This window comes from Cydia strobilella, chromosome 2 (genome assembly GCF_947568885.1).
Source record: "Cydia strobilella chromosome 2, ilCydStro3.1, whole genome shotgun sequence".
Lineage (NCBI taxonomy): Eukaryota > Metazoa > Arthropoda > Insecta > Lepidoptera > Tortricidae > Cydia > Cydia strobilella.
The window spans coordinates 23806022-23830140 of NC_086042.1; the positions used below are offsets into that span (position 1 = coordinate 23806022).

General features: G+C 35.6%; 2 protein-coding genes across 2 annotated transcripts in view; both read right to left on the reverse strand.

The window, feature by feature from the left end:
* The window catches only part of LOC134754051 (heme transporter FLVCR2-like), a 392641-nt gene that overhangs the window by 112942 nt on the left and 255580 nt on the right, over positions 1 to 24119 (reverse strand). The window lies entirely within an intron of this gene.
* LOC134753455 (facilitated trehalose transporter Tret1-like) lies at positions 13529 to 22381 on the reverse strand. Its single transcript, XM_063689332.1, has 8 exons — positions 22233 to 22381; positions 21482 to 21711; positions 19127 to 19297; positions 17446 to 17598; positions 16780 to 16912; positions 15502 to 15719; positions 14990 to 15181; positions 13529 to 14029 (listed from the first exon to the last, which is right to left on the reverse strand). The coding sequence occupies exons 1-8, from the start codon at positions 22297 to 22299 to the stop codon at positions 13802 to 13804; spliced, it is 1392 nt and encodes a 463-aa protein (XP_063545402.1). The 5' UTR covers positions 22300 to 22381; the 3' UTR covers positions 13529 to 13801.

Consider the following 24119-nt stretch of genomic DNA (forward strand, 5'->3'; position numbering starts at 1 on the left):
AGCATCCATAGCCTGGTACTTAGAGAGGTTGACAAAAATGCCAAAAGAACTATACCAGCCACTTATGTGATCCAGGTCATCATTGAGTAATAATGATAATAAAACAAATCTATTCGAGAGCCACTCACGGTTTAATTAATTAAATGGAATTTCACGTTAATTCTAGATTGGCTCTTAAAATATTAAATTAATACGACTAAGTGTGCTTTTTGTGATGTGTTGGTTAAATTTACCAAATTTCTATTTCAGATGTAGGTATTGTAAAGGTGTATACTACATGTTTTGTACAATTATATTTTACAGTGGTATCCAGGCTAAGCCGAATTGAACAATACAGATCAATACAACACAATACAATATTAATCGGAGAATAAAATCTCATTATAATGAAGAAACTCTTTAGACAAGTAAGCGTTTTACGGCCGGCGTAAGAAACAAATAAAACCTCCAAGTTGTTTCGACTCGATCCGGAAAACTTGGATACTACTTATTGCCTTTAGTTTATATGGAAAGTTCCTTTGTTTATCGTCGGAGAGTTATATGGCGAGTACGACCAGTGTTAGGTGAGCTTTTGGGTCATTTTACGCTAAGGCGTGAAATTGCTGTTTTAGGGCTTAGTAACGTAATTCTTTTGAGTAAATAATACAAACCTCCTTTCGGAAGCCCAATTAAACAGGTGTAAAATTTTTACATTTAACTATACAATATGACCTTTCACTTGTTCTATGTTGAGTTAAACTAAACTTAACTATGTGTTTGTACGTTTAACGTTGGTCTACATGCCAAAAAGAGGGGAGAAAAAACAACTCCCACCCTTAATTTATAGTCTGTAGGCCAAGGTTTTCTTATTTTCGTATAATTTAAGGACAATGAATATTTTTGTTTGGCTTAAATCCGTCTTAATCCGAAACTGGCCTATGTAGGTATATTGTTACATAGGGATACCTAGCATAATATTTTAAATAACCGTAGGTAAAGATAGATGTGTCATACGTGTAGTGTGTTTTTAGTCTGGTTTATAAAAATACCTCCGATTGGATTAAACATTATAAGCTAATCGTAGATCTTAGAAGTGATTACCAATGCCATTGCAACGGATTATCCTAAGTAAATAAAAAGTTTTTTATTTAGTCCTGGATTAGTGAAAAGCCTACTTTCACTGCGTCTGAGATATGATAATGATAAGTTAAAAGAACATTAGGATAAACAAATCCACTTGCGCAAAAAGACGGCCATTATTTTGATCAATATCTAAAAACAGATAGATCTAAAGATACTCTAAAGAGTATTACGGTATCGGAGCGAGACATTCTTGGAATTATTTTGTAAAAAAAATACAAGTAAGAGTTATTTCTGTGATTGGATTTAAAAGCTTACTTAAGAAATCAGAATATTCAGTCGATTGGCTTGAATTCTGAAAATTCATTTTAACGAACAGTTTTTAAGTTAAATCGTGTCATTATTGGCATAATACATGTATGTACACACCTTGAGTTCTAAAAATGATAATCGGGCTTTACTTTTGGCGATTTGTCCTCTTCGTTATGTTTGTTAAGCAAGTAAGTTCTTAAGGAACTTTGTATTAAGATCTAATTCTGATGATGGGTTTAATGAGGTCCGACTCTTCAAATCTTGATACCTTCAGATCCAGAACTTGAACATCGATACGTACCCGAAGCGCGAAAATGTTTAGTGACATGACAGTTTTGCCAGACAGAAACGAGTTCAGTCCAGTTTTAAAATATTTAGGTATAAAATCATAGTACAAGTTTGTCCTTAAGACCCCTTCCATAACAAATTCAAAGCCATATTAATCGCTGTCTCAGAAGCGACAGCAGAAAAGTGTCAAGACGCCGTCAAATTAATGTTACTGCTCCCTTTATTGGTCGAGTTAGACGCGTGACGATGGGGAAAATAGGCTTTGTTACGTTACTACATTAATACCAATATGGAACGCTTGAACTTAATAACATTTTTCTTACATGCTTTTAATGTAACCTATTTATGGAAGCTGTTCGAAACGCAGCATGTAGAAGCCGAGATCTATTTATTTCAATCGTATTATTTCCGAGGAAGAAATAAAATAAATCATAATCAGTAGGTATTTTTCAAAACGCTTCAAAAGCCCTTGTTCTTGCCGGGATTCGAACCCAGGTCCGCCTGTTTCTTAGGTAGGGTCGCTGCCATCTAGGCTCTTGCCATTCATTAGGCCTGTCCCGTTAAGTCTTTTTACAATAACTGATGCTGACTTTGGTAGGTATTTCTGGTTTATTTACTTTCATATTTTAATATTTTATGTGGTATACTCTTAAGCCTTTATTTACAACATTTATCAATTATTTTATTGTGTAATGTGAGCAGGAGCAATATTTTTCCTTTAAGTCCCATATAAAATCTTGCGAGAACTATGTTCGGATATATTTGCACCTGACGCACATATATTATTTTTATTTCACTAGTTAATTATTCCGTAAATTCAAGAATGTCATTAAATTTCGCTTCTGATAATGCTAAACTTTGTAAAAGTTTCGCAAAATTATATGCGTTTGAATACTTTCATACCTATCATGCTATTTCGATTTTGTATGAAAACAGGAGCCATTTTATTTCTCTTTTTATCTATATATTTTGATGATATTCTGTCGCCAATTTGAGGTCTTAGCAATGATTTTAGCCTTCTTCTTTGGAATCTTGGACCTTGTTATGACTTTGTGATATATTTTTACTAATAATTATCTCGCGAATACAAAATATTAGTGGCAAATCGATCGAAAGTTTCGCAAATAACAATTTCTTAATTTATGCACTAGGGTGCAGTATGTGTATTATATGTGTGTATCAAAATGGTTTATTTTGAAATTAATCACTAGTCTAGCGCTATAGTATAATTATAGTTATTTAAATAACATAGTAACAGATAAAATATTTTAGTTCATCAGAAAGTTTTATCTTAATGTGTTCATGTAAAAAAACTTGCTTAAAGGTCCCTTTTTATTTTTTCGTAAATAACTCGAAAACGGTAGCCCATAGTAAAACATAATCTGTATAAAATTTCCTACAAAATAGATATACAGGCTGTCCCAAAAATAGCACGTCTTCGTTAATTTTGCCCTTTTTTAGGGTTCCGTACCCAAAGGGTAAACACGGGAACCTATTACTAAGACTCCGCTGTCCGTCTAACTGTCCGTTTGTCACCAGGCTGTATCTCATGAACCGTGATAGATAGACAGTTAAAATTTTCACAGATGATGTATTTCTGTTGCCGGTATAACAACAAAATTAAATACTAAAAAGTACGGAACCCTCGGTGGGCGGTTTTTGTCACTGACGATTGAGTGACGGTGCCGGTATTCACTCAGTTAATTTGAGTTAACATTCACGAGGCATGCAGGCTGTTTTTTCATTTAATTTTTACTACTAGGGTGTCCTACCTCCAGTGTCAGTTTAACGTGGTATTTTTGGGACACTGTATATCTATTTTATACAAATTATTTAAATATGTACGTAAATGACAATTTTTTGATATGGGCTACCGTTTACGAGTTATTTACAAAAAAACTAAAAATAACGATCTTAGGATTGATTATAAGTAAGTAACTTTCCCGCTTTATCTAAGCTAAATCTTTTTAAATATGGGTCAGCAGAAAGTGTACATAATCTTTTATGAAGATAACTTTATGTAGATTATGTATGTATGTAAAATAACATTTTTGCTACGGGCCACCGTTTATGAGTTATTAACGAAAAAGTATAAAAAGGGACCTATAAACCTGAGAAATGCTAATGTCTCTGTCTCATGCACTTATATGAAAGAGTGATAGAGACATTACAGTTTCGTCCACTACAGTGCAAAAGATTGGCATATTGGCTAGGCCCTCTGAGCACGTCACGAGTGCGTAGTCAGCCAAACGCGTAACGAGCTTTGAACGCGGAATAGCGATCGCATATTCACTGTTGGAAATGTACGTTTGAACTCGTTGCGATCTCAAAGATGTGACTCGACTGGTTCTTGAGAACCATCATATACACTCGGCCCAATTCGAATTATGCTTATAAGATATCACAGCCATATTATACCGATTTGTAATAAAGTGTCAAAAGTGACGTTTTTGGTTAAAGAAATGTCACTGACAGATCAGTATCATATTGGAAACAGATCTAATAACTAAAACTCGAATTGGCCTGTTATATTTTGTAAGTAACAATAATAAGTATTAAATATGTAATTTAAGCTCGATGTTGGTAATGGGACTGGAATAAAATATATTTTCTGTAGGTCGTATATCTATCCGCCAGAATTATAGAGAATTAAGTATTGATATTGATGATTCTTATGTAATATGTATGATTTAGTTTAAGTAGGTACATAATCTATTTTTTTAAAGATATAATTTTATCTTGAAGTAGGGTAAACTCGCATAATTTGGTGACACGCCTAATTCGGTGATACAAGTTTTGAAGCATGACACCCAGGAAAGCTAGTGAATTAGGGCCTTTTAAATGGGCCTCAAGGCAAAGCCGCCGAAGCCGTGAAGCCGTGAGGTCCCATTTAAAAGGCCCTAATTCACTAGCTTTCCTGGGTGTCATGCTTCAAAACTTGTATCACCGAATTAGGCGTGTCACCAAATAATGCGAGTTTACCCTAGTTACTAATATTTTAATAATTATAGTAAAGTAAGGAAAACTTGGCAAATATATTTTGGGAAAAAGACATGCTAGCTACCCTTTTCTTAATATCTAAGAAGATAGCAATGTTTGAATTATATCAGAAAAATTTCATTTACATAAACTCATTTTTAGAAATACATAACAGTATCTAAAAATGTAGTAGCGAATGCAAAAGAGCAACTTAAATATTGAAAACATTACACACTCTTTTTTGGGCAGTCGTGTAACAAAGTTTTATTTAGAATTCCAAGGAAAAGAAATTGCTTATTTCCCTTTATAAAATACAGTTCTCATTTAGACATCGTTAGCGTAATTTATATTTTAATTGTATACGGTATAAGGAGGTCAATTGGAGCATACATTTAGACATCAAAATGATATGTTGTTTATGCAGATTTTTTTTATGTACCATTCGTGCGTGTATTTTGTCCGTACATGTATTATCGCGTTTTGTACACATGATGTATGTCATTACCGGGTCTAACGCGATTAATTTTCATTATTTTACCCGTTTTCCGACGTTTTAACTAGGTTGCACTAGCTGATGCTAGCTGTGGTCACGGAAGACTGACGTCCCAGCAAATGTCAATTGAGATATTGGTAAACAACACTAAACTACCCGACATTAGTTTATATAAATATTCGGGGTAGACAAATAAATTTTATCTACCCGTTTCTGTTTAATGTTTATTGTCCACGGCACGACACACACAACACACACGGGACGTACATGTATTGCCACGAGCGAGACGCACGGGCAAATAATACCAAAATAACATCATTTAGATTTCAAAATATAAGTTTTAATTGGCCTTTACGATAGCTGGCTCTTATTTACCTTCTATTAAAACAGAAAAGGGAACCAGATTTTTTTAGACAAAGACAGTATCATAATTATCACTGTCAGTATGTACGTTAAGATTGATCGGAATGATAATGTAAGGTGTAAGTATTCCAACAATTGCGCGTTTTACAATTTAGGTTATTTCTAGTTACTCAGAATCGCAAGCACTATTAATTCGGTTAGAAGTAAAAAGTGTCTTAATTTATACCAACTAATTTCCCAAGAGTGGAAGAGACCCATGCACCTGAGTGTACGCCACCAGTGTGCCTATTTCGAGTAAGTCTAGTATCGTTAGCTATCGTCCGGGAAAACTACACCAACGACAATGCATATGGAAAACATGGAAAATGAAATACACGTTGGTATAAAAACGCACGACTTTTTGCCTTTTATTGGAAAGATTATGTCTACGCCTTGCTAGTATGCCTTGAATTTAAGCCAGATTCGTTTTTAATGTAAAATAAATCAACTGAAAAATTTGGTACAAGAACGAAATATTACGAATAGAAGAATTCATCGTGATTATAATGAATGAATATTAAAAATACAGGAATTCTAGGACTGCGTTGAGTGCAACGTTTCCTCATTTCGTTTTGTCGAGAGACCGTTCTACAAAGACGAGTCTATTTGATATTTCCTTTCATAACATTGGCTGAATTTCATACTGCGCTTCTCACATAATTTGTTTAATTTTTGTTTGAATTGTGCACGCTTATTAGAAATAAAATACACTAAGAAAATAACAGCTGTTTCATAAATCATACAGACATAGATTTTTTTTATTCCCAAAAGTTACAGATACTTAGCCTTTATTTCTGGTTGACGTGGCCTGTACAAAAATGGTGAGTTAATTTATCAAACGTAATTATTACACCCGAACCGAGATTTCTTTATGTCTCTTATACTTAGGGAATGAGTGTATCAAAAAACCTAAATGCTCTCCTGAATATCATGTCAACAACTTACCCTCGATAAAGTTCATTACTCAAACTCAACTCTAAGACAGACTGAATAAATATTTGGCAAACACGTAGGCCAATAAACAGGGCACAATACAAACTCTTCTAGTTAGATCCCCTATTGTCAGAGCTTTGTTCGGTTAAGTTGGTTAACAAATATTTGTCAAAGAACGGAATCACCTCACCTGTTCCGTTTCTTTGATTCATTATCAACCTTAGATGTATTATTATTTAAGTACATTTCTGCGTGTATCTGTCTTGATCACTCTGACGATGCTCATTATTGTTGAGCTGGTGCTTACCCTCGCATTTTGTTTATCGAGGATGGGTTCAATGTATCCCTATCGGTATAAGATGACATTTAATGTTTTTTCGATTGCTAGAGAAGATTTTGTCGTGTGTCGCACGTGCGATGGTTTAATTTAGTGTCACTGCCCTGAAACAGGGCAATAGTCGACAGAGAAAGAGGGCAACTAATAAAATATTATTTTATGTTATTTTGCGAATGAGCAATCCAGATAAGGGTCAGTACCGCCGCAGACGAGCACCTACGTACTCGGTACTAAGTCTGACCTTGAACAAATAAGAAACTGCGTAGTGCCCCATCTGTAATGGAAAATAACCAATTTTTATTATTGGTTAACGATATTACTACTGCGTGTGGGGACTCTTGAGCGTGTAAATCGTGTAATGTTCGCGGATGACACCTGCCTTATAGTAAACGCTGATGACATAGACGGATTAAGATTTAAGTTAGGGCATGTATGTGCCAAATGACTAAATGGTTTTCGGCAAACGCGACGCTACACTAATATCATACATTTTAGGTTAAGGAAAATTAATATTCTACTGAATATAGTGACCAACAATACTCCCGTTCCGCAAGTTGACGTCACCAGGTACCTGGGCTTCGTGATCGACTTCGGGCTGACGTGGTCTTCGCACATCAACTATGCGCGTGACAGGCTGTTCTCGGCGTGCTATGCCCTCTCGAGACTGGCACCAACGTTAACAAGTGAAAACTTAAAGAAAGCCTACTAAAGCTTACTAGTTATGGCTATTTTCACTTTGACATAAAGGTGTCGATCTCTGGGCGGCGTCAGCTGGCCGAGACAGACTGTTCAAATTGCAAAAAAGAGCGCTGCGCATCATTGACCGAAAGCCAACCAATCACCCGGCTCAGGACCTGTTTAGGAAACATCGAGTCCTGACTTTGCCCTGTGTCTTTATCTTAACTGCCTGTAAACATGTTCGGTCTAACCTACACAATTATAAAACTTACGGCAACAAGACAACACCTTCTAGTACCACCTCGCCGAAGACTGGCAAAGGCCCGCGCGATGCTCGACGTTGTCGGACCTAACCTATACAAACGTGTCCCTATGGACCTGTGGATCTAAAACCTGTGGACGCCTTCAATTCAAGGTACTTATTTCTTGAGATGTTCATGTGTACATTTAAGTGTGGTGCTTTATGCGCATTTCTTTTAATATTCTGGTTTAAGGCATGCAAGTTTCTAAAAAAAAAACAGAAGAAAACGTATATTTTTCAAATACAAAATTCTAATAGCAAGACGGCCAGTACGTTTTTATGTCTAGTCTTACTTAGACAAAGATAATACGTATAGAAAATGTGAAATATAAGTATCTCATATATACTTTCACCCAATTTGGACTGCTCTCTTCTTTAACATTGTATGTAACGAAGAAACTTTATTTGCTGACTGTACCTCGGAATAAAAACTTCCTATTACCGCAACCCGTTCGTGCGTTAACAGTAGCCGTCTGTTGCAGGCTCCTTGTTAACTTGCTGACCCTACGCGGTTGCGATGTATTATATGTAGGTGTATATCTATTAGCAGGGTTTCTTAAACTTTTTGCAGTCACGGACCATTCTCACAATTTAAACAATTCCACGGACCCCGGTCAAAAACTATTTAAGGAAAATAATAAACAATCTATTTATATTTTAAAATTTACTTAATAGTTTCAATAGATTCCTACAAGTTACTATAAGTATGTTTACAGTAGGTAACTGACCTACTCCGGACCCCTGATAAACATGCTACAGACCCCTAAGGGATCCTTGGACCCCACTTTAAGAAACCCTGGTCTATAGACTATTGGATGTTATTTGATGTTATGTAGACTCAATTCACGACTTATATCGTGTATTTATTAATTAAGGAAAAAAACGTGAAGAAAATCACAGTTCACGGAAATAGGGGGCGATTTAAATGTTACTTATTGAATATATTTTTACTAGGTATAAATATAATAAATATTATAGGACAATTTGACACAAATCGACCTAGTCCCACAAGTGACAGTAAGATGAGTAAGGCTTGTGTTGTGGGTTCTAGACGACGATATATTATGGTAGGTATATAGTTATATCAAAGAGAATAATTTACTGTGACTACAAAATTTACTTTACTGTCATAGTAAATTTCGTAGTCACAGTAAATTTACGGCCATCTATCGATACACAATTAAAACTTAAAAAACAAGGTATAAAATTAAAAAAAAAATGTGCGTGTCCGTTATGTATGGATAAATGGTTTTTTATTTCTATTTATTATTTTTATATGATTTTGACCCAGGCATGTTCTTTCACTGATATGTGTTAAAATTGTTAAATATCAAACGGTGTCGTCAACGCCATCTAGCCGAGCATAGGCCAAAGGTGTGGCGCCATCTAACCGAGAATGATTTTTGCTGGATTTCCGATGCACGTTTTTTCCCATGACTTTATTCATCTTATACGGAGTTACATATATGTCTTAGGTTATATATAAGTATTTGAGCTGTTTCATAAATCCAAATGCATAGAAACAACTTATATATATAGAAAAAATGCACAACTCAGGAACAAATATTTGTGATAAACACACAAATAAATGCCCTTACAAGATGGGCAGGACGGACTCGGGACCTCCTTCTTGGTAGGCAGGGCTCTATTACCGACTATAGGCTGGGAGGCCGTCAACACGTTTTTAAAAGGTACTTTGACAAAATTTCATTTGGCAGATACAGTTATTTGTGCAATAAAGTCGGATATTTTTTCGAGTGCTTATTTTCAGTCCCGTGCAAGCGAAAGCTTCAATAATATTATTTATTCTATAAATTTTAAGGCAGTCAAAAGCACGCGATGTAAATATCTTTGAGCTCGTGTTGAACTTATAACTTTTCATCTCAGTGGTGAGAACTGTTTAGAGGAAAAAAAAACAGACAAGCGTGAGTCGGACTCGCCCACCGAGGGTTCCGTACTTTTTAGTATTTGTGGTTATAGCGGCAACAGAAAAACATCATCTGTGAAAATTTCAACTGTCTAGCTATCACGGTTCATGAGATACAGCCTGGTGACAGCAGACGGACGGACGGACAGACGGACAGTGGAGTCTTAGTAATAGGGTCCCGTTTTTACTCTCACGGTCTCACTGCGTTCGAGCGCCAAAGTAACTCAACAGGAATGGGTGGCTATCAACCCTATACTAAGGTTCCGTCGCAATAATTCACTGCTTGGTCGACGTGGCAGTCAGTCCCACAACACCCCAATAATAAATAAGGTAATAGGAAACAGCTTATTGAAATATCTACAGTACCTACATACCTACATGAACACTTCCTCAATAGGTGCCTTATTCTTACCGCGCTGGCAGTGGATGTAGAAACTTCTTTATCGAAAGCCACGGCAATGCTGAAAAATCAGACGGCTTCTGCAAGTAAGGCTTATGTGACACACAGACCGATGTCGTAACAAATAAATTAATATTAGTTCAATTCAAAGCCATTGCCTTGTTTCAAATGTAGTTAAGTTGCAAAAATACAAAACGTAAATATTTTAATAGGCAGGAGACGTTTTATTCTAATTTCAGTCCGTGAAAGAATGATAATCGGGTTTCGGTTAGAATTTGACGTAATTATGTAATAGAAAATGACAATTACAAAATTAATTTTTGATTTATTTGAATTATTTGTCAGAAACTGACAGAAACAATAAATGAAGGTGTGACATTCTCTATTTAAATTATAGCCAGAGGAATTGAATAGTTATGAAAATAAAGCCAAATTGCGTTAAATAAATTATTAAACATAATAGCAGAAAGTTAGTCTTCGGTTACCGCGATAGTTACTCATGAAATAAAACTTCGAACTCTTTACAGCGTTCGTGGTCACCCGTTGACCACGAACGCTGTAAAGAGTTCGAAACGTCGGGATGTATTATAAATTCAATATACGCGATATAATCCGTTTTCATAGTTTTATTTCAGCAGAAAGTTAGGTTTAAGGTAAAAGAAATATATTTTATGGTAAGTTAAAAAAACGTGTTTTAAGAAAACCGATACCGACCTACCCGAAGTATCTTTTTACAGCCTGAATGTCCTAAGGCTCACGGACTTTACCAGGTTTGATTTCGATGTATACCTATAAATATATATAATAGTTTAGTGTATGTACTTCGAAACGTATTTTTCAAGAATGTATATCCAAAATTGATAAAATAAGAGTAGGTGCTGCATAATAGTTTAATCAAAAATATTAGTGAAACAAAAGCAAGCAGTGTTGCTGCTAACATGTTAATACTGCAGACTGCATTGCTAGCATTGCTGCTGAGAACTTAAAATTTTATATAAATGTCTGACTAAAACAATTTTTTAGTCGTTGCAGCACTGCATTTCTGTATAGCATTGTTATTTCTGTATAGCAACGAAGTCGGCATCAATGCTGCACAGCAACGCATCAGCAGTATTGCTGGTCCAGTCTCAATACCAACGCAATCTTAAAACAGAAGTACTTCACTACTCAAACTTCAGAGCTAAACCGATCCGAAGTGCTCCCTAAAAACAAGTCGAAGTTACTTCACAAACTCAGTGACCATGATTCGATCGGTAGGATTTCCTCCGGGATACCTAACTCCCGGCGCCGGCTGCGGATCGAACCGAAATGTTGTAGAACGGTTACATTGTATAGTAATTTATTGGCTTCCTTTTTAAGGGAATGCGCGATAAGTGGGTAAAAGTGGGATAACTAGACGCATTCCAGAGTTTTATGTGACTAGATACTTTTTTCTACGAATTAGTTAACATTTAATGGTTGTTATATAATAATTAAATATTTATACCCTATCTACGACATGTAAACATAATGTGGTCATAGTGACGTATCATATCAGTTGGAAAACAATATTAGGATATTAGGTATCGCAATATTGTTATTATGTGTTTAACTGTGTACTATAAGTATAATATTAAAATTTGTATCTCCTTGGATATCACGGGCCTATAAATCCCGGTCTTTTGATAGGCTTGCGTGGGGGTATAGATCCAACACGTAGAGGCCCCTTGGAGAGCTTTAATGTCATGTAGAACGCCTGCTGGAACCCGTTCACAGGCGCAACAATAGACACCCATGAACCGGTCGCAGCAGGAATTGGGACTATTGTAGAAAAAGTGAACAGTATACCGGTCTATGGATTGAAGTTTGGGTGGACAATGAGACTGGGCTATTGTAAAGAAGACCGGACACCTACCATAACAATGTTAAAACACGTTATCGAGGCAGGTGGTAACTTACCGCTGACTAGATGGGCCCCTGAAACTGCCGTCGTGAAGACGACCAGGAGCAACACCGGTGTGAGCGGCTCAGGGGTGTCGAGAGGTGTGCGCCGCTTTTTACCCAGTGACTGTTAACAGCCACTGTGCCACTCGCGTCTTATGCATCTTTCACTTCCATCCCTGGAGCTTATATCTCGTACGACTCCCCTCTGGACGGCCAATCAAGGCAACCCAGAGCTGAGAGTCCTATAATTAGTAATTTATTGTTTTGGAATTAATTGTTTATTTATTTTTTAGTGTTTAGGTATTTATTTTAAACTTTATTGCACATAAAAATGAGTACAACAGGCGCACTTAATGCCATTATAGGCATTCTTTACCAGTCAACCATAGGGCTAAACAGAAAAGCGTCAAGGTGGGTGCGGTGAGAAAAAAACAAAAAAAAACCGGCCAAGTGCGAGTCGGACTCGCGTTCCAAGGGTTCCGTACATTACACAAATTTTAACAATGTATTTTTTATGTGAAACTGTGACACGTAAGTGAAATGTCTTAAAAAAATCCGTACCCGTCGGATCAAAAACTAAGTAATTAAGACCAACTCACGCTTGACTGCACATTTCTAATAGATTTTCCTGTAATCTATAGGTAAAGAACTATTTTGTGTAAATTTTTCAAAATTTTAAATCCAGTAGTTTCGGAGGTTAAGGGGGGGGGGGTGTCAAATGGTCATTTTTGTTTATTTCTTTAATAACTTCTAAACTGTTAAATTCCAAAAAATTGTCATCGTTCTCTTCTATGAAAACCAATCGAAGTAGATAGGTAGGCAAATTATGTCTATGACATATTTTTTAAGACATAACTTACCTTAACAACTGATATGGTACAGTGGATTTCGGATATGACGACGATAAAGGGACCACCGAAATTTCGTCGTTATATCCGGAAGTCGTTATAGGCAAAGGTAAAGAGATAAGTACATTTATGTATAAATTTAAACCGAAAGGTTTCGAACGAGTCTTCACGCTATACCATACTACCTATAATATAAGTCGCTATATCCACATGAATCTTGTACTAAAATATGCTTTAAATTCATGGGACTTGGATTTTACGTAGCTATATAGCCGAATGGTCGCTACAACCAAGGTAATAAATGAAATCCACTGTATTTTCATATAATTAACAATTTCTATTTTTCTTACTCAATTACTTAAGGATGGCTGAACGGATTTAATTTAAGACAGTATCATGAATTTAATATAATATTCGTTATTTTTTATTCTGGAAAGTATGTCTACACCACTCTATATAAAAAGGAGGTTAATATTAGTAAAATGGAATGTACCTTATTCGCGAATTTAACGAGGATGAAATCATGGGCAATTCCGAGGGATAAATAAATATTTATGTACCATCAGCCGCAAAAGTGCATGGCGGCTTTATCAATGAATTCATTCATAATTTCTCCATGCAATTTCGCAGTTCACTGTACAGTCACTATGCTGTTCAAATGTATAATACTTGTAGAAGCTCTCATTATTTTCTGCCTCCGAATCAATAGAGAGGTAAAGTCTAAGAAAAAACCTGCCCCTTAGTTTGACATCCAAAACAGATGGCGCTGTACTACGCCATATGTTTTACGGTCAATGATTTGTCAAACGTCAACTTCTGATATTCAGTTACCGCAAAATGTATGGAGCTGTACAGCGCCATCTCGTTTACCTGTCGAATTCAAAGCACGAAATTGTCTTAGATTTCACGCATCTTACTCAATCAATGTATCTTTGCGCCGAATTCTTTCTCAATCTGCTCCACAGTCTTCCCTTTTGTCTCTGGCATTGTTATATACACCAAACCAGCTCCTATAAAATTAACGCAGGCAAAACCGAAGAATAAAGTATGCCTCCCGAAGTATTCGGATATCGGCGTGAACAGGATAGCCTGTAACGCGCAGAACAACCAACCGGATGTCACGATAACACCAAGCACTTTTGTTCTCAGCTGAAACAAGAATACATTATCAACTCGGAGCACTACTTATTAGAGCGGTACAAATTGTAAAATCTGAATACCGACAGAAGCTTATCTCATGAACCGCATCTGAGGGGGCATAAAGTCAGGAAAGTAGAAAGCAAACTAAAGGTATGGTGCGCCGAGCGAAACTTGCGACGGAAGATTTGGCAATGGCACGGGTTTTAATTTTAATGTTTTACCTCAATAACTACGATGTACCCCTTGCGTTTGAGACTACTGGGTGCTGGGGGTCTGAGGCTATTGCCTTTATTAGGGACGTAGAATTAGGGAGAGGGGGTCTGACGCCCGCGCGGGTTCGTACCTGGTGCAAAGGTTGTCCATCGCCATTCAACGTGGTAATGCGGCTAGTGTGATGGGTACCTTTGCGCCAGGGACGGCTCGAGGGGGACTGTTTGACTAGGCTTAAGCTATGTAGTCTTAAGCTATAATTTTGTTGTTATTTATATTGTATTGACATGATTTTATTTGATATAAACAAAAAAAACTACGAGTTTAATTCTGTTTTTTAATTTTGCTACTGAAATCCCTCGGCTATATCACTAGCTATTTAATACTAAAATTTTGTAGTTATGGTATGTAGGGTTACGATGTACTCGTACAATTGAAAAAAAATAAAAAATAAATTTGTTTCGTGTTTTTCATTTTCCATCGATTCAACTTTAACCTTAAGTTTTGGTTGGTCTGGCCCTGCAATAAAATTATAGTCTAGTTTCTGTGTAATTTTTTTCATGGCATTTACCTTTATATAAAGGCGTGTAATAAAATAATCCAATATAAAAACTACAATTTTGCATTAGCCCCCCTCTTAAGTTATGTGCATGTTTTATATTCATACGAGATCTAATCAGTTATGTGCCTTATGGTACCTAATGATATCTTTAATGTCAAAAGATTACCTGTGTAGTAAAATAATATTAACATAATTACCTCTATGCTGAATATTTCCGACATGACCACGTATGGTATCGGATATAGCAGTCCGCTCGCATACAAGCATGCGCTTATACAAACTACTGATAACCACGATGGAAATGAACCTCCATTCTGTTGTATGAGAAGCAGTGCTCCTAATATCGCCAAAGGTACTCCAATTAGAATTGCACTTGTTATCATTAAAGGCTGAAAAAAAAAACTTCGATCATGCACAAAAAGGTTTTGTTAAGCCAAATAAGATTAATTAAGGTGATGAGATAACTTAAGGTGATATTCGGGTGTCAACTGCAACAGCTGTCAGCATTACTGCTCGTTAGCTTATTAGTGACGTTCGTATAGTCGCATTAATGCCGCCATTAGAACGTTCAATCCGTCATTCATTTTATCAAGGAAATTGTCAGTGTCAGCGCTTACGGCAAAATCGTAGCAGTAACACCACAACAATAATGCAGCTGCATTTGACATACGAATATCGCCAATAGATGATGCGTAAATCAAAATAATACCTTTCTTCCAAATTTTTCCACGGTGAAAACAGATAACAAACACCCTAGTGCCAAAAGGGCAGGAAAAGACAATGCTTGCAATTCTGGAGAAATTGTCACTCCGGAGTCTTTAAGTATTACTGAAGCATAAACGAGGATCGCGTAATTTCCTCCCAAGTCCAGCAATGTGAGTGCAAGAAAAGATAAACATAGAGCTCTTCTGGATATCTTGTTTGATACTGCAACATACAAAAATTAAACTTAGATCGATAACAAAATATTTATTTATATATGATTAAATAAAGTGAAAACATAGTTTTACAACATTCAATACTTAAAAATAACCACAAATATACTTAACTAATACTAAACCTAAACTAACCCTTAAAAACTAGTCGAACAACCCACCCCGCATCGCTCCCGACGCAAAGATTGATTAAATAGGTTTATGTACAGAGACCAAACATTTATTATTGAATAAACCAAGGAACTTATATTAGTTATTTACATAGTTATGATGTAATTACGTTTTAACTATGTAGGAAAGTACTTATTGTAAAAACTATGTTGATAAAATTTAAGAAAGTGTTAACCAGATATATCACAGTTTATTTGAAACATTCCTTTTGGATTTCATAACGTTTTAATTAAGGATCATTCGAAAATTTGACATGTAATTAACACTTTATTTAAAGAAAAAACTTTAATGTAAGAACCTAATTGTCATATTAGCACATCCCATCACAAAATGTTTGTTATGACTATACTTAATAAAGTTCAACTAGGGAACGAATCAAACAATTTTTATGAAATATTTTGATTTGTGTTTTTAAGTAGTCACACTACTATATATAAATTATAAACTAAAATAGATATCATACACTAAAGAAAAAGTTGGTTTAATTGTTAGAACCGGTCTGGCCTAGTCGGTAGTGACCCTGCCTGTGAAGCCGATGGTCCTGGATTCGAATCCCGGTAAGGGCATTTATTTGTTTGATGTACACACATATTTGTTCCCGAGTCATGGGTGTTGTCTATGTATATAAGTATGTATTAATCTATATAATGAAAAAGCTTTGCTTAGTTTAGGGCTAGGGTGATTTGTGTAAGATGTCCCCTAATAATTATTTATTTATTCAGTGCTTTTATTTTTCTTAACAATTTAGGAACTGATTACATCAATAATTCTCCAAGGATAACATTGCAATTTTTCTTCGCGTCTTGTTGTTTCTGATCACGTCTGATTATCACAAATCAACCTTTTGGATATATCCGTTAGATTAAATAATGAATATTTACTAATAGTCTTCCATGATACTGCTGGTAAGTTTTCGTATGTTGCTATTTCATTTTTGGCAATTAAAATGTCCCTCTCCACTTCTTTGTCATTTTCTTCCACTCCTCTCAGCCACGCCATCACTTTAGTGGCTTCCTTTGAAAAAAAAAAAGTTATGAACAGCTGTGTAATGAGCTCCCTGCCAAGGTTCTCCCGAGGGTCTACAGCATGGGGTTCTTGAAAAAAGGAGTGTACCTACTGGTTTTAAAGGGTCGGCAACGCGCATGTAACACCTCTAGAGTTGCAGGCGTCCATAGGCTACGGTGACTATTTAACATCAGGCGGGTCATATGCTTGTTTTCCACCAATGTGGTATAGAAAAATATCATTATGGCCGGACATGTAAGTATTTATATTGGGGTATACACATAAGTTTATGTCAAAAATGTTATTATGATGGGGGTTTTACGAGTATAAGCGACCGTACTTTTCTTCAGACGGTCATCTACTAAACAAGCTCAAGTTCACTTAAATTGTGTTGTTTTATGTACTTTCTTGCTCGCATGTGCAAGGAGAAATCACATTTTAATAAATTTATTTATTAATTTATTATATCTATTAATTAATTAATTATTTATTTAAAAGTAATTTATAATACTGAAATTCCTCAGCATCTATTGGAGCATTACCTCTACTTTTCCTTTTTTTATTAGGAAAGCTGGTGATTCGGGTATTTTAAATAGCGAGACTAAATTTAGAATAGGTAGCCACACTACTATCCAGAGTACTGTGTAATAGCTCATGTATCCTCCCATTGCATACATTATCAGTTGACCGAGAATCTGAAAAAATCAAGAAAGTAAAGGATTCGTCCAGCGCTTCGTTTTCTATGGAAAGTATTACGTGGTCACTGGTTACCCGTCATGTGTCATAGAAAAGCGCCGGAAGCTCCGGCCGGACCCGGCCCGGTCTAACGTGAGTCATCTTTTAACGTGTTTTACCATAAAACGGAATAAAATTACTTACCTACTTCAAAGAGAATTAAGTAGACATAGAGTGTTCACTCCATACCTACATCAGTTTTGTTACCGAAAAGTCGATGTCGCGACGAACGGAAAGTCTAATGCTCAACGATTTTCAGCTAATTAATACTATAACCGGAACTTTATTTTAAACTTTTTCTGCTTATAATATTAGTTGTACTTAAATTGTTGAGCAATACACTTCTCGTCAGTCGCGACACAAGTGACATCTAGTGTCGAGTAGTAGTACTGATAATCCCGCTATTTAGCGCTAGATGTCGACTACGAAAATAATAGTCTTTTTGTTAACAAAACTCTATGTCTACTTAATTCTCTTTGCCTACTATTTAGAGCAAAGTAGCAATGAATTTTAACATTAAATATTATCATTAGCTGGCGAAACTGATATCATAGAGTAACTTATACTAGAGCGGTACTGTCATAGTAAATTTTGTAACCACAGTAAATTCACTGCCATCTATCGACACATGATTAAAACTAAAAATGAAGATTTATAAAAATACGATAAAATGTATTTAAACATGGATAAATGATTTTTTTATTTGCATTAATTATTTTTATATGATTTTGACCCATGTTCTTTCACTGATATGCGTTAAAATTATAAATAACAAACGAAAATGTCAACGCCCTCTATACGAGAGTAGGCCAAAACTAGTGGCGCCATCTGATCAAAAATCAAATTTTCGTGATTTTCGAGGCACGTTTTTTCCTTAGACTGTATCCATCTATTACGGAGTTATATCTATCTTTGCTGATATTAACAATGCGTTCTCCTCAATAAAAGTTTATTTATAGCATATAGGTACAGGCTGTGTTTTCAAATGGTGTGGGGCAACTAGCAGAACCCCAGCTCCTAGGCGAAAATTATTTGACAAAATCTTCCATCGCTTAGAAAAACAAAATCTGTTTACTGATGTTTATCAAACTTATGACTTCTGTGAAGAAAACTTAACAGCTTGTGCACATATATGAACATAAGTAATGATTTACATACTTTTAATTTAAAAAAATGCCTTTTTTTACCATTTTGGGTATGTCCACAAGAGATATATCCAAGTCAAAAGTATGAATATTTTTGCAGTTCAATACAATGGAAGATACAAGGTAAAAGAAATTCCGGATGAAAAAGAATAGGTATCTTGGCTTAGAAATCTGCGTCAATGGTTCCAAAATAGCATTAAGAATGTCACTTTTCAGAGCTGCTGTGTTAAAGGTTGAAATAGCTTTAACTATTGCCAAATTGCGATAGTCGAATATATAGGTATATAATTATGTGATCCTAATCAATGTGTATGAACCTTTTATAATTTATAAGTAAATATACCCCTAAAAACATTCCGGAGGATCCCAGAATGCCTCTCAAGGAGTCCTGTGCGATTTCCTTAATGTATATAGGAGCGACAGTGAACACGCCTCCACCGGCGACTCCCGCCAGAGCCTGGGACACCATGAGGCATATAGGGTGAGCTGACACTAGCTTTAATGCAAAACATAACTGGAAAAAATTGGCAAATTAAGAGACACGAACCCGCCGCCTATTAGCCGCTCCCATACAATCGATTATACGCTCTCATTTCAAAACGACATGCTTAAACTAGTAGGTCGCCCCTAACTCGCAATTTGCCAGAAACGTGCAATTGAAAGTATTAATACCACAGAATTGTAGGTATGTATAACTAGCTTTTGCCCGCGAGCTCTTACGCGTGGATTTTTCTGTGGGTTGCTGTATATTCTACGGGAAAATTGAACATTGTGCAAACCTACATCAAAATATAGCAGTAGGGTTAATAATTTAACAACACGTGACACTGTCTATCTATCACAATGTCGTTCAGTAAAACAAAACATATTTCTCAATGTAAAGCAATAAAGTTTTCTATGTAAAGCTTCTATTTGCTCTAAATTCTTTGTTTTACAATTTCTAGCAACGAAAACTATTATCATACATATGTTACTTGAATGTTTATGTCACATGTTATTTCAGGATGTAGCTTTAAAACGAGAACGTAACTTTGATTGTGTGGCGGCGCGGCGACTAAAGGATGACTCACGTTAGACCGGGCCGTGTCCGGACCGGAGCTTCCGGCGCTTACTTTTCTATGACATGACAGGTAATCACGTGGTGCTTTCCATAGAAAACGAAGCGCCGAAAGCTCCGGGCGGACACGGCCCGGTCTAACGTGAGTCATTCTTAAGTTCGATATAAGTGGTTAACTACTTCTTTTCAATTCACTATGGATTAAATATTCTAAAGAATAGTAGATTGTGTCACAAGGGAGCAAAATGACATATTTACGGCGAGGGCGTACAATTGAATCCTAAACGAAGCGAAGGATTCTATAATAGAATCCTGAGCGTAGCGAGGGATTCTATCATAGAATCCTGAGCGTAGTGAGGGATTCAAGTGTTAACGCCCAAGGTGAAAATAATTTTGCTACCATGTGACACATACTGCTTTTCACATCACCTATGAGGAAATTACATACTAACATTAGGTTTCAAAACATTATTATTTTAAGCAAAGATCGATACGGACAAAGTGCCAAAAATATGTGTACACGACCTTAGTATAGGTACATACTTCTGGCACTTTGTCCGTATCGATATTTTCAGACGTGACTGTAGTGACAAATTAAAAGTACTTACCTACAGCTCATAATTATGTACCTAATATCTTTTCAAAAACAGCAGCAAACAACAAAAATGATACAATGAAAATCAAGTACATTATTTTTGTAGATTTTTCTGATAACAAATTAGCTCTTACCCCTTTGAACCAAATCTTCGGAAGAACACTATGAAGACTGATATCACTTATATTTATTATTATTAGTGTCGTTACCGGGATGCTGCTTAAAACATCTGACACAGATGAAAAGGCCTATTATTATTGATTTAAACTAAGTATTTACAAATTTATACAGAATACAGAACCGCATAATGCTTTGTGAAATATTTGTACAATTTTTTTAAATATAAACTTTTTAAATTGCATAGACAAGTATGGCTGCGTTTAAGGAGACCTAAAATGTCAAAATGAAAATTAAATTATTAAACTAAAGTTTTTTTACGTTTCTTTGAAAATATTACGCTAATTAATTAATTTACTTAATTTAAATATGATATTAATTAATTTAAAATACGTTAATTACATAATTACATTTTTTGTTTACAATTACAACAAAATATTATTTAAGTTAGAAAAATTGTATGCACGTAATCGATTATAAAGAAATTGTAATCGATTATCTGCATACTAATTTCATATGTCTTTGTGTCAATATTTCATACTGGCAACAAAATGTCCTTGAACAGAAAAGTGCCACTTTGATCCCTCCTAGCAGGGAAGAAAAGTTCCCTTTTCGAATAGGTGATGTGAAAAGAAATATAACAAGAGTGCGACCACTCTCTGTTTGCACTGGCTTGGCAGTGACAACACATAATGTATATTATGAAATATTATAATACTTGACGTAGCATTTGACGTGAAAACGTAATGATCTAATGACTAGGATTGTAACATTTAAAATATTCGATACTATAATAAACGGTGGGTAATATGTATCGGATATTGAGTTGACCTCTATCAAACTGTACTTAATTTTGAATGTAGTTGTTTATGTGTGGAAATTTAAAGTTATCATGGCTAAGTTAGGTATGATCATAAAAGTGTACTTACAATCTGTGGAATGACTATAACGATCAATGTCCAGCGTCGACCAATACAGTCCGATATGTATCCGTATATTACCGCTGTGAATGTGGCTAGGACACTAATGCCACTAGCGATTAAAGAGATGTCGTAGTCGGACAAGGGGTAGCCAGCCGGGCTGGTCTCTGACTGCAATACGGTGATGGCAGGCGACACCCAGCCGCTTTGCATCCCGTATGTTAGCATGGTTGTCGTTGCTGGAGGCGATTATACAACGTGGTGTTATTAAAAGAGTAAACTAATGTTCAGTTATTTGTTTTAAATATATTTTATAACCTTGCGTTATAGAAATGATTAGTTTACGGTGCATGCAAGTTATCCTTCAGATATATCTCCATAACGGTTTATTGGGATGGTCGCGCTCCTGGTAGTTACACCACAGATAATATTTATGTTGTTATTAAAAACAAAAAAACACTTCAGCCTTCGGTAGCTGAGGTTGGATTTAAACCAAAGTCTTTCGCTCTCTTTCTCTATGTCAGCATGAACAAGATAAGTTGTGGGGACTAATTTTCTAGCGCTAAGTTTAGTTACGATGGGCAAGGATAACATAGTTAATTAATCTATTTTTAAATTAAATGAAAAGTTCAATAACTTTTTTGCTTAAGTGCAATTGGACCGGTGTTCTAAAAACGGTGTCGCTAGTTCGAATCTAGCCCGAAAAGATTTTATTTTATTTTTTTTACCTTAATTTCAAAATTAGTTATCCGAAACTTACCAATAAAACCGACAATCCATTGCTTATACACAGAAACCTTTTTGGAACTATTATCGTTAGCTGTCATTTTGATAATATAAAATTCAGTTTTCACTTTCTAAAAAAACTATTATAACAAGTTATCATGAAAATATTATTTATTTATATTTATTACACTTCCCGCGTCATTGTGCTAAGTGCTTAGTATACACTGTATACTGAGTATATAGAAGGCGACAGGTTGTTATTGTGTGTAGCCAACAGAACAGACAAACACTTGCAGAGCTGTTTGATCCGGTTATTAAATTATCGATATCTTTCTAACTACTTGATTCATTAAAATGAAATTATTAGAAAATATTGATAATGACTTATGACTTCTGATTAAGGCGACATTTTTCGACGGAATGATTTGTAACGGTACAAATGTAATGTGTTGAAACTATTTTTAGCCTAGATACTGTTATTTGTCGTCACCTTCAAGGTGTCAGTAACTATGTTTAATTATTTGATTTAAATGTAATGATAAGGATCACAACCAAACAATATACCTGACGCAATAAGGGGATTTGCATTCGTAATGGAAGATACTCATGTTTGACCTTTTGTATCTAAGGCATCTACATTAGGAGGTAGGTATACTACACGTATAGATAATACAGGTATCTCTTACTTCGTCGATTTAAATGTAAGGATCAATGTATCTTCAAACGCAAATTTGGGCGTTAGAAATCCAATGGATATCATCATTAATATTAATGCCCATAATTAATGCCAATGCCTATACTTATCAGGCCGAAACTTTAACCGTTTGAGTTGTTGGCGTGTGTGTGACATTTTTTGATTTGACAAATGGCGGTACACAATTTAACCAGGTAAACTAATCGGTCTAGGAGAAATTTATTTCTCTAATACCATTCTGAAGGGGAAAAACGTTCGCCATTATTGTTTTTACGTATTCAGACCGCTAAACGAGCGAACATCAATCGAAATGAGTGCTTGTGTATTCTGCGGTGAATTGGAGTTTGGTTATAGGACATCGGTAATACGTATTATGTTTAGATTGCGTTTGCAACAGCATTGATGCAGTAATAAAATAAATAATAATAAATATTTAAATATTATTAATATTATAGGACATTCTTACACAAATTTACTAAGCCCAAGCTAAAGAAAGTAAAGCTCAAGAAGGCTTGTTGCGTTGTGGGTACTTAGACAAAGATATATACAGGGTGATCAATCCAAATGGGTCAGTATGGAGAAGTCAGAAATTATGAGAGATAGCGAAAACTGTTCTTAGGAACCATGGCGTCGATTTTAGATTTAATAATAAAGACATTTAAACTTTTTTTTAACTCTCATACATAACCGGGAATCGAACCTGGTCAATATTCTTTATGTAATCGCGTGTAGTACCTATTTGTTTTATATAATTGGAAATTATAAAAAATGTAATGACATCATCATCTTCCTCGCGTTGTCCCGGCATTTTGTCTCGGCTCATGGAAGCCTGGGGTCTGTTTGGCAACCAATCCCCAGAATTGACGTGGGCACTAGTTTTTACGAAAGCGACAGCCATCTGACCATTCAACCCAGAGGGGAAACTAGGCCTTATTGGGATTAGTCCGGTTTCCTCACGATGTTTTCCTTCACCGAAAAACGACTGGTAAATATCAAAGATATTTCATACATAATTTTCGAAAAACTCATTGACGAAGCCGGGGTTTGAACCCGCGACCGCACCGCGATTGCAAGCCGCACGCCCTTACTGCTAGGCCATCAGCGCTTTGCAAAAAAAACTGAATGCCATTATTATTAAATCTAAAATCGAAGCCATGGTTCCTAACAACAGATGTCTCTATCTCTCATAGTTTCTGACTTCTCCCTATGACGCATTTGGATTGATCA

Excerpts from the sequence above, each read along its gene's own strand:
- LOC134753455 (XM_063689332.1), bottom strand. The coding sequence starts at position 22,299 with ATGACAGCTAACGATAATAGTTCCAAAAAGGTTTCTGTGTATAAGCAA. Across the intron at positions 15,720-16,779 it reads AGTATCATGGAAGACTATTA|TATCAAACAAGATATCCAGA; the intron begins GTAAATATTCAT and ends TGTATGTTGCAG. Across the intron at positions 15,182-15,501 it reads TGGAAAAATTTGGAAGAAAG|CCTTTAATGATAACAAGTGC; the intron begins GTATTATTTTGA and ends TTTTTTTTTCAG.